The sequence below is a fragment of the Thunnus maccoyii genome, chromosome 1 (genome assembly GCF_910596095.1).
Source record: "Thunnus maccoyii chromosome 1, fThuMac1.1, whole genome shotgun sequence".
NCBI lineage: Eukaryota > Metazoa > Chordata > Actinopteri > Scombriformes > Scombridae > Thunnus > Thunnus maccoyii.
The window spans coordinates 36,306,633-36,318,856 of record NC_056533.1 but is presented as its reverse complement, the minus strand read 5'-3'; the positions used below and the strand labels follow the sequence as shown (position 1 = coordinate 36,318,856).

General features: G+C 36.4%; 1 protein-coding gene across 1 annotated transcript; it reads right to left on the bottom strand.

Moving 5' to 3' along the window:
* Positions 1–6,127: 6,127 nt before the first annotated feature.
* LOC121897901 (beta-1,3-galactosyltransferase 5-like) lies at positions 6,128–8,396 on the bottom strand. Its single transcript, XM_042412705.1, has 2 exons — positions 7,747–8,396; positions 6,128–7,446 (listed from the first exon to the last, which is right to left on the bottom strand). Exons 1-2 carry the CDS (start codon positions 7,788–7,790, stop codon positions 6,171–6,173), a joined length of 1,320 nt encoding a protein of 439 aa, XP_042268639.1. The 5' UTR covers positions 7,791–8,396; the 3' UTR covers positions 6,128–6,170.
* Between the last annotated feature and the right edge of the window lie 3,828 nt (positions 8,397–12,224).

Sequence of the window (12,224 nt, the reverse complement as noted above, 5' to 3'; positions counted from 1 at the left end):
CAATTTTTTAATTCACATGAAAAACGGAAAAACAAAATGATACATTTCTTTATCCTGTTATCAAACAAGTTGAACACAGCTTTGGATGGAGGATTCACAAACCGGGAGGCAGCAAGGCAATTCCCGTGCCTAGTCTGGCAGAAAATAGAGGACGTCAGTTGAGTAGGTGGTCTTTCAATGTGGCCACATGTGGCCCAGACCACCTCCGAATGTGGTCTGAGCAATCGGATCGTCCTCAATGCGTCTTCGGTGCGTTCACATCTGTACTTAGAGCTGTCCACTTGTGATCGGATCACCTGAGACGCATGTTCATGCCAAGTATAAACAGGGCCTAACTCTCGCCAAGCAAACAAACAAGCGTATTTTCCAAAATGTCTAACTTTTCCTTTAAAATAGGACAGTATTAGGTATTAGGCACATGCACACTATATACAAGTCTCACATAAGGTGCATCAACCTAAAATACAATTAGATGAACACACTGTAAAGCATCAAAGTCATTCTCATTGAGTATTTGAAGTTTCTGAAGTAGCAAATGTTTTTCATATAAAGCAAGCTTTATTGAGCTAAATGTGAGGATTCATTCAGTGTTGTTGTTGTTTTTTTAATATATTTTTAATATAATTTTATATTTTTATTTATATAGTGTTTTTTTAAATTGTGATCAAAAGTAATGTAGATTTGATCACTCATTTGGCTAATAGTGAATGTCGGTCTCTGCTGGATGTGTGTTAAAAAAACCTCCGAATGTTAAAATGTGACCGTTAGATTTATTATTCAGTTGTTTTGCACTGTAGGATATTTTATGATCATTTTATTTTTGTAAATCTTTATCTTGAGAAATAAATTCAAGGGGGATAATGACACTAATATGAGACTATTATAATGGTGAGTAGATTTATAATGATTATGTAATGATTTGTCTTGTGTAAAATGTGAAATCACAAACAAGCCTCATTCACTCATTCACACTCGTCACACTGCTGGTCGTGTTTGAAACATATGTTCAACTCTGTCCATGTTCTTTTCCTAGCTGCTTACTAAAAAATTAAAGTGTTTCTTTGAGTCATTTGTACTGTTAATGTCTTTTATACTGTATCTGTATTGCCTCTTCAAAATTACAAAGCAATTTGTTTGTTTGTTTGTTTGTTGTTGTTGCAACCTGAAATTCAAGTAATTTAACATTTTATTCATATGCATATTTAAATATCTCCTCCAGATGTTTTAAGAATAAAATTACTCTGCTTTGAATAACAATTTGTCTTCTGTGGTTTTTCCCAAGAAAGTTAAATTATCTCGCTAAAATCCTTAAAATTACATCTACCCCTTCAATCTATAATCTTTAAAATTCATTAAAAAAACATTTTTTTTACAGAAATTCTGCTCTGGAAGTATCCGATTATGCTAAACTAACAGACTTTATTTGGTCATTTAGTTTAACATTTGAGTAATTTGAGGTTTAATGTGTTTCAGATATTACCAAGCTAACATTAGCTTTGTCAGTTGGTTCATTCAGCTAGCTAGCGCAACACTCACATCTGGTAGTTAGTAGCTGCAAATATTCACTAACAACTCATCTCTACGCCAGAACAAGTTTGTGTTGTGCAACTGGTTTTGATTAGGTGAAAAATCTCCACTTAGTAAAACATATCATAACAAGGCTATGTTTGAACTTACATTTATCTGACTTTTGGTGTAAAATTACAGAAGATTGATGTTAGCATTCATAACTTATTTTACTGTGATGTTCTCACTGTTTTACTGTTTCTACTTTGTTATTGTTATGTTTGTCTACCTTAATCTTTGATTGAGCTGTGTCAAAGAGAAATTTCTGTTACTACGTGACAAACAATAAAGTCTCCTGAATCTTGAATCTATAATGTATATCTGTGTGGACAGTGAGCCGAAATGGAGAGAAAAAGATGCGTTTTCTGATTTATCTAGCTGAGTGTGAACACACAAGGGATGCACCGATCCAAACTGCCGGATTGTGGGCAGGCAGGCGGTCCACAACCAAATATCGACCACTGCGTAGTAGTATGGTGGTGTTTTATTAATGAAACAAACAAAACACAGACACTCACAGATCTATCCTCTTATTATTTATTTTTTGGTCAGTTTTAAACATAGATTAATTTTATTACCATTTTCCTCTGTAGAGGTTATATTGAATGTATGCACATTATGAAGGTTATCTCTTTATTATGTTTTGTTGCATTCACGGGCATCTGTATTTATTAATCTGGGTTTTATTGTCCTCTATATATATGGTCTCCTGCTGTGTGTTTCTGGTCTTGGGCGTTCAGTTTTGTATATTCGTTGCCCTTCGGTTTGTGACACCAGTCATTGTTTTTGCTGATTACTGAGGTCACACCTCTTTCATTTGAAGAGGCTGCATCAAGGCGGTTCATTCACAGATGGATCCTATTATACAATTATATTTTCTCTTCGCTGATTGGTTTTAACCTCACCTATTTATATATATATATATATATATGTATGTATATTGCCATTTCTTCTGTTTTTTATTATGCTGAAACGCCCCCACTTCTGACCCAATACTCTGTTCAAGACTTGGAGCTGTGCATGCTGCTACTTTTTATTATAGGTGTTTTATTAACGGGCACAAGGTGGGGCTATTGGTGCCATGCTTCAATATGCTGCACACATTCTCATGGAGAACTTGTGTACCATGTTTAATTTTATTATAGACAACAGAACTGTAGAATATCATGTTATAATGTTACTGTAGTGCCCCCTGTATGTATGAAATCTTACACACTGTATGTACAATATTCCCAAATTTGGTTGCAATCAAATTTTGCATTGAAGAGTTATGGCCCGTAAAGTCCATTTGCACTGAGGTAATATTATTCCATATTTGCTTATAATTACATTTTTTTATTTAGGACATCTAAATCACCAATGGCGATATTCCTTCTCCAATCTGAAGACGATGATGATGATGATGATGATGATGATGAGTTTTATTATCATGAGAATTTTTCAGAACATGTAAAGCACCTTTTGGAATAGCATCAAACACCATTGAATATTCTTTCAATGTAACAGATACTTCTAACTTTTTCAGAAATACCCTATAAGACAATAATAACCTGTTTTCATTCAAAAGTTGCTGAATTAGAATGATATTGTTGTCAAACTACTTCTGGATAAACAGAGTTTTGTGTTTAAACTGAATATCTTTGTTGTTCCGTGTGTAATACCTCTGTTTATAGGCCAAGGTCCATGCTAATAGTGCCTGTTTGTGAAGATTAGCTAGTTTAATAGGTAATCTGTCTATAGAATAGTTGCATTTAAGAAGAAATATCCCACCAACATTACTATATAAGTATTTGGGAGAGGTATGTATATGTATGTAATGTTATAAGCCAATTTATTTTAAAGCTATTGTTAAGTGTTTCCTAATCTTCCAGGCCCCTGTTATCTTTGCTGTTGTACAAAATATCTCTTTTTAAGTAGTGAGGTTTATTCTTCCAGATGAAGTTCAATAATTGTGAATTAAGCATTTTATACAATTCAGTTGGCATGTCTAAAGAGAGTGAAACATAAACAGAACCTGAAAGGCCTTCAGCCTTTCATAAAAGAATTTTCCCTGTAATGATAAGTCTCTAGATAACCTAAATCACTTAATTAATTACTGAGAAGGAATAAAGCTAGTTCTTCACTGACGGCCTTATAAAATTCACTGATAAGACCATAATTTCCACAGTTATCTTTAAGACCTTTGATATTCTCCTTGATTTCAGCAATAGTAATCAGGCAAAGCTTTAAAATGCTTATCACCTTTCTTGACATTATTGGAGACATTCTTTGGAAATTACTGGACTTTATAAGGACATGGGTGAATAGATGTATACAATGTTTGATAAAAACAGGTCACATACTGTGAAATATCATCAAGACTTTCATTTGTCATGTTATTAATAATGACTTTGCTAACTGATGCAGTGATGTACACAGATTTTATATTTTAAAAACAGATAACTGGACAGGACATACTCTCGAACTTTAAGTCCTTATATGTAATATATGTAAACATCAATGTAGAAAATCCAACAAATCAATACACAAAGCTGTCACCATAGCAACAGTGTTTTAACAGATGTAGTTATGATCCATATCCAGATACTGAGGCTTTAATGAAAATATTTCAATTTAATATTTTGTATGTTACTACAAATTTTATGTCACTCCTATGATACCCTAAAGTTAACACAATATTGCATATTAATGAGCAAACAAATCAAATTTGTCGGTAATTTATTGCACACATGAATAACTAAGCATGACACCGTGAGGTCTTCATCAAGATGTTTTATTGTCACATTATTTAGTTGCAGTAAATAAAATGTCCACTTGGTGTCACTGTATAACAACAGGAAGAGAAACTGAGCTTTAGGCTGAAAAATCTCCCTGTATGAGACACATCAGTCAGCATGTAGCTGTACACCCGCAAGTTTTTACTGTCATATCTGACACATTTCACCTGAATATCAGTTACTGGCAGTTACGGTCAATTAAACTAAGAAAATCCCATTAATTAATTTGAAACACATAATAAATAGATTTTGTCATCAGTGGTTGTAGTGAGGACCACTGAAGGTGACTGACTGTCTGCAAAATCACACATGATGACACAAGATATTACAACCTGTTTAACACTTTAAAATGATTAGAAACTTCATATCTTCATATCAAAATACAGCTATTATAAACAAACATCATTATAATAATATGATTATTATTAATATATTATTATTTATTGCATATGATCAGCTTAGTGATCTGTGAATAGTTTGTAGAAATGTGGCAGCGTTCAGCGGCTACAGTTAAAATAATCTCTCCAGTTACTTTAAAATGTCAAAGTGTTTAAATACTCAACACTGACACAGTTGCACCATAGAGACCGTTACTCTTTATGCAAGGCAGCAACTTCCTGTCCTTCTGGGAAGGGTTAATTATGGCGTTTTTAAAAGCTACTGAGATAAATGAGAGGCACAGTGTACTCATTGTGAGTCAAATTACAGTATGTGGCAGAAGAAGAAACATATTTGACCCATCTGTTTCAGAATAGCAGCTACACGCTTAACACTCACCCCTTCTACTTCACCACCTCTTGTTATACACAGTTATAACACTCCAATACTGCCAAACCCTTCTCTGTAATGCTTCATATATAAATGTACATTCACCAACCCTGTGAATGAGGGCAGAGAGGGTGGTCCGTTACTCGAGAACAGAGAATAGAGTTGGGTTTCTCTACCTTTTTATGACCTGATGTAACAATTTTTTCACAACCCCAACGAGAAAAAAGCATCATGTTATCCTCCAAAATTTGAGTAGTAGTATTTCAAATTAAATACTGTCGTGCTGCAGAGATGCTTACACTGGCTTACACATCATATCCTACAGACTTAAGAAAACATCTCTGTTTGGCGCAGATCCCTGCAAAAAAAATCACCCCATAATCATTTTAATGTTTTTCAATTAAAATGAGAATAATAAGGTAAAAATTATCATTCTCTTTAGTACTGCAAATCATATCAAAATTGCAATATCAGTCAAAATATTCACAATTTGATATTTTTTCAAAATTGTTCAGCACTAATATGAAACCATTTTAATTTCCTTTTTACCTTCTTCACATTTATTCAAGTACATTAGACTTCACAGAAGGTTGAGAAACGTTGGCGTTCAGTGTCAAACTGTGCGCTTTGCCTTTGAGGAAAGCTTAAAATATCCTCTCATATACAAAAACATTTACATTCTGATATAAGTCGATTAAAAAAATATGCTAATATGTACATATTATCAGTGTTATTTAAATATGTTGCTAATATCATCCAGCATCTACAGCATCTAACATGCTCAGTTTCGCAGCTGCACTCTCACTCAGAATAATAAATTGCATTTGATGTCTGGAAGAGTGTTTAGTTTGGAGCCCAACGTGACAGAATACCTTCTGCCATGAGCTCTGTTTAACACTTGTAAATCTGAGCAATAACAATCAGCAGGTTGTAAACAAAAAGAGGATGTATTAAGTATTTTTTCTTATTTAGGATACATTTGTAAAGGTGTATCAATATATTAAGTAAATCCTTCATTTTTAGCCGGAACATCCTTTTTTTTTTTTTTTTTTTTAAAGATCAGCAGTATGGCCCTGGTCTATTATAGTCTTTCCAAATCCACAATCGATCAGTATTATCAGCCAACAAGCAGACTACTAACCCGGAAAAAGTACAGCGATTGTACTGCAAAGGAGAGACAATAAAATAACCCCAGTTTGGGGGGTTGGTGGGAGATAAGCCCAAGTATTGCATACATAACCCCAAATACACATCTTCAATGTAAAGAGCTTTCACATGCCTGGATGCTGCCACTAGCTTTTTAGGGAGGTCTAAAGACAAAATGTATCCCAAGCCCAAAGCATACCGTGGGTACTGCGGGTTAGGGTAAAGATCCAAAGGCAGAAACCACTTACTGCTGGGATCTCTCAGGACTGCAGCATTTCCCGCCACAAGTCCAGTCATGTAGTTTGTCTTTGGAGCGTTTGACAACATGTTGATAAGAAGAGGCAAATTCAGGAACGTGTCCGAATCAATTTTCATGGCATAGGAGGCGTCGGAGCAGTAGGAGTCCAGCCACTCCAGCATCATCATGGTCTTGATGGTCAGGTTCTTGTAACAGTCCACAAAGTTGCTCTGGATCAGGTCTTGATGCTCTTTGCTCTCCTGCTGCACCTGCTCCTGGACCTGCTCGACTCCATCTCCACTGTGCATCCCCAGCAGGAAGAACAGCTTCACTACTTTACCCTGTACTTCACTCTGACTTCCCCATGTTCTTCGGATGATGTCACGATGCGCCTTGTTGTTGGGCGCCACAGGAACTATCAGAACCAGAAAAGGCTTCTGCTCCTCACATTTCTTTGACTCATTTATAATGAAGTGGTAGTCATAGGGGTATTCCACTACGTACGGCCCCGGAGATACATAAGGGATAGGTGTTGGCTTCACATTCTTCTTCTGCGTTATCTGCTGAGTCACCGGTGAGGAGTTTTCAGTTTGGTGTGGTGTATTCCTGTCTGCCACGGTTCTTGATGTTATTTCAGCGATATTCTCAGTTTGAGGAAATGTAGACAAGTTTTCTACAGTTGTCAATCCAGCAGCAGTGGTCAGTTCAGGTGTAGATCCAGGAGTGCTGGGATCACTCACATTGGGAAAGACGTTATTGTGACTGTTAAATGGAATAAACCATTTTGTTGCATTATATTTCATCCACCATTTAGGGCTCCAGTCATGTGCCATTTCCTTAATGTTTGTGTTGTAATAAAACACAACTACAGTCAACACCAGAATGAAGAAACAGCCGTGACATCTTGACCAACGACACCATCTCTTGCTTTCTGCCAGTTTCATTTCCTTACTGAGAGGAGAGAGAAGTGAAAACATCCATTAACAGTGTTTTTGCTGTCAAAGAAAAAACAAGTCATGAAACTGCTTTTCACGAGCGCAGGCTGTGAACTGTGAACACAGGTGGATGGATTATTTCATAGCACATGAAATGCTGTCATGTTTTAGCTTTTTACCTTTCAAATTCATCTTTTTTGTCCAAATGTTAAGACAAGTTGAAGCATTAACACATCCTTGTTCTCCTTCTCTGCTTCCTTGTTAAATAGGCATGATCCATGAATACAGAAAATGAAGTGAAAAAATGCATACACACCTTTGTCCTCCTTGTCCTCCCTTAGCAAAGCCACTTTCTAGCATGTTAACACTCTCCTGTCTATAGATGGGTGTTGCTGTCCTTCCCCATATGTAGTGGAAAAAAAAATTACAGGATGTTGCTTCACTTAAAAAATTTATAACAGGACTTCAGTTGCGGTTAACTGACTTTTATCTGTCAGTTCCGACAAAAAATTGGAGCAACAAAGAATATTAAAATAATGATTTTGAACGTAACTCCTGGACTCTTCTGTCTCTGTATCATGCTGTGTCACCACCGTTACTGGTTAGATCAACTAACCATGGCAGTGAAGTATTTTTTTACCTGCAGAGGAACCACACCTTAGTTTGCTCCTCCCCTGGCTTGCCGGTGTTTTCTTTCCTCCTCAAAGCCAATGAAAACCTGGAAATTCTCTGGAGGCTCTCCTCAGCTGAGCTGTTGCTTCTTTATCACATGAGTAACAAGTTTGTGTGTGCTTTAAAGAGAAGTGTGAGTGGGGAGGCTGATAAGAGATGGCTTACTAACTCTATGGAATTTGGCAGCAGGTTAGTGATTAGGTGTTCACAGTTACAGCTGCTTTCAGTTTCAGGATTGATGATGTGCATTTAATACCTTTTAAAGTTATACGCATAATTGTAAAAGGTAAAAAAGTAAAAGTATTAAAGATTATTAAATTAAAAGGTGTTTACTATGCATCACGTTTTATGAGCTCATTATAAATTTCACGTCAAATTTTAATCTGCAATGTTATGAGTAATTAGCTGTAAAATATATGCAGTGAATTACATAATAGATACTAACATGTTCACAGTAACAATACCAACATGCTGATGATGAGCAGATATAATGTTTACCATGTTCACCATCATCGTTTAGTGTGTTAGCATGCTAACATTTGCTAACTAAGTAACTAACTAACACAAATTTATTCATAGGTGTGTAAGTAATGGACATATTACAATTTTGACCTGATGATGGCGCTAGATGAACATTACAATTCATCCTCAGGGGAGCATGAATATAAGTGCTAAATCCATCAAATAGTTGTTGAGATATTTCACTAAAACTCACAAATGTCAACCATATGGTGGCACTAGAGGAAAAGTCACCAAAGTCAGTGGGATTCATCTTCTGGGGAACATGAATGTCTGCACACAATTTAATGGCAATTAATCCCAAAGTTGTTGAGATATTTAAAGTGGTGGACCAGCTGAGATTCCCACCCACAGAACCACGTGGCTAGCACGGCTAAAAGTAGCATAAAATAGAAATACTTAAAGCACGAATACTTAAGAGTTGTTATAGGGCGCTCAGTACTTCAATGCCAATATTTTTTTTTAACCTATATTTATTGTAAACTGGAAGCTGCCCAGTACAACCGCAATCTGATTTGATGTTGATAAGGAAGTGGCACACACTGCTCTTTCACTTCTCCCACCCATATTTATCCTGCCAGGCAGTGCATTGAACCGCCGTCCTTCTAAGAACGCTTTTCTAACCTGTAGGCCACCACTGCCCCGTAATTGACTAGTGGCACGTGACCAGTGTCCTCTAGATGCCCTGTAGTTCAATACCAACCTTGTCTCCCAGAAATTGCATTCATATACAACTAAACTGCAACAACAAAAACATTTTGCTAGAAACATAATCCTGGCTGAGTCATGTTTTCTCTCAACAAAATGAGAAAATGTTGTTAATTAACTTATTTGGCAAGTTGCAAAAATGTTGATGGTAAACACATGACTGAAATGTTCACAGACAACATACCTAGGCCTTTTTTCCCACCAACATATTTGATCTTGCAGTACAATATCCACTTCAAAAAACTACAGCAATATTAAACTTTTTATGGTTGGTTAAGGTTAGAGAAAGATCATGGTCGTGGTTTAATACAGAACAAATTCTGCAAAGACTTGAAGCATAACATGTTCATTAACATTTAAGCCGCATCATCGTCTTTCACTACCCTGAACCAAAGTGCTTTTGTTTTCTTTAGAGTGATATACAGTATAAATAAAATACCTCATTCATTCAAACAAATGTTACCTGTGAACATCATCCAGGCAGCAATTACATTTGTCAACACAACACAACAGTTTAGTTGTATATGAACATAATAACACATTTCTAGCAGACAAGGTTGTCATAACTCATAACAAAAATATCTTAACTCCTGGCCGACCTTTTAGCTTACTCATTGCATCCTCAACTGTGTTTCACATACCTCTTCAGTAGATGGTGATTACTCAACTGTCATCATGTGATACCAGTTGCTTGTATGTGTGGAGATGATAACCTCGGTCTCTGTTCAAAGATGGTTTCTGGCGTTGGATGTGAATGTTCTCCTTGATCTTTCTCCATTCAGTCCATTTGTCCAGGGTCTTGATGACGTCTTTCATTGATGTAGTGTTCCTCATATCTCTTGCACTTGCAATCATACACAACTCTGAACTGTCCCAACTGAAAATAGCCAGTAGGCTTAATGGACCTTTAGTTGAGCTTTTTTGTCATATTTCCAAGAATGTGGGCAACAAAGGTGTATGCTGCCAGAAGGAAGACCATTGTAGGACATCTCAGACTCAGCTAAAACTTCAAAACTCACCAATTTGAAAGAACAACTGGGACTGACTATTCTTATTCAGGAAGTACTGATTGTATCTGTTTATGTAAAACGTAGTGAAAGACAACAAACAGCAAAGTAGGAAGGGCAGGGAGCGAGTACGAGGACAGAGATTAGAGTAGAGGAAGAGACTGTTTGATTTAATACAAGACTGTCGGATACATCTTACATACAATACTTCCTTCTATTGTTGTAAATGGCTCTTTATGTCTTATTTGTCCTTTCATATTGTTCCTTTATATTCAAACTTATTGTATATTGATTTTTTTTCTACCTCCCCCTCAATTCCCCATATCAGTCTACTTTAGTTACGTCAGCCTGATTTGGGGAATTGAGGGGGAGGTAGATTTGAGTATCATCTGCATAACAGTGAAAAGAGATGTATGAGTTTGGATATTTGAATGAGATTTGTACTTTATGGAGATTTTCCAACCCCATCTGCTTTTTACTCATAGTGTGCAAATACGTTTCAGCTCACCAGGTCTGGTCTGGCAACAGCTGTACTCAATGCCAGGTATACTTCATACCAGCTCTACTTTGATCTACATGTTGACTCTAACATGTTAGTCTGGTACAGAAACAGCACAGAACAGGACATCGAGGCCCTGCAAAGAGTGGTTTGTTTGGCTGAACATACAATAGGTGTTACTCTACCCTAGGAGAATCATTAAGGACCCCAACCACCCGGTTCTGTCCCTGCTGCGATTGGGAAGAAGGTACACATTACAAGAGCAATGCTGTTTCTTTATCTCCATGTCTTCTACATGGATCTTCGACCGCTAAGGATGCTGACTTTTCACTTTGGACATGTTGCTGTAGTCTCAATCTTTTAGCACAATACCGCATACTGTATGTAGCCATCAAGTCCATATTTAAGACCAGTTTTAGAAAATTCTCCTTATAAAATAAGTCAGCTGGAAACGGTATTTCAACCAACTCATGAGCATGACCGTTAGCTAAACTAGCTAGCCAGCTACAGCTGATAAAATCTGCTAGCAAGAATTGACAGAGCTGAGCAAATCAACTGTCAACAGCCAAAAATGAGAAACTGAGGACTGAAAACATTTTTGTCTAGCTGTTTCTATAAAGACCCATTGTTTCAAAAATTACAAAACATATGAGTGGTAAATCTGTCACCGTTATTGTTGTAAACTGCATATGTGTGAGAAACACTAGCTCGACAGGCGTAGCAACAGCAACTAAAGGGGGCGGGGTTTAGCTAACGTAGCTAACAGTCAATTATTGTCCACTTTTTATAGTCACCTGGATATTTATTTCACTAAAATAGCTGCAACAGTTTTATGCTTCAAACTGTTGTTAAAATTCAGTAGAGAAGGCACAGCGTAGTAAGTTAAAGACTGTAACACTTAATTGGAATCAATTCATTTTAAGAACAATGACATTCATTTTTCAAGAGCCTGCCAGTGAAGTTACGGTTACAGATCAGTTCTCTTAGAAAATAATAAGAAACTACTGAAAAATATGATACAACGCGCTTGACTCATAATAATAAAGCAAGGTGCTGAATCCTTAAAGTAATGAAAATGAAATAGAAAGGCTAGGACAGCACACCTAGTTTACTTTTTTTAATTGCCACACGGACGTTTTGGGCAAGACGCCCTTCTTCAGCATGTGTTCTCGCAAATTACACAATCAATACAGGTGGGATTAATTATAAATATCCGCAGCTGGCACAAAAGGTCCATCCCAGGAGAGGGAGCTACAAACGTATAACGTAGATACATGACACATTCTAGAAATATGATAATAAACAAAAATCAAAAACGAATACTGTTCAGTTCATAAGAAACAAGGAAATAAAATCACCTCATTCATGTAACAGATTCTTGACATAAAA

Bases quoted from the DNA above. Each gene is read 5' to 3' on its own strand.
- LOC121897901 (XM_042412705.1), bottom strand. From the start codon at position 7,790: ATGCTAGAAAGTGGCTTTGCTAAGGGAGGACAAGGAGGACAAAG. The intron at 7,447-7,746 runs GTGTGTATGCAT...CTCTCCTCTCAG, and splicing joins GGAGGACAAGGAGGACAAAG to TAAGGAAATGAAACTGGCAG.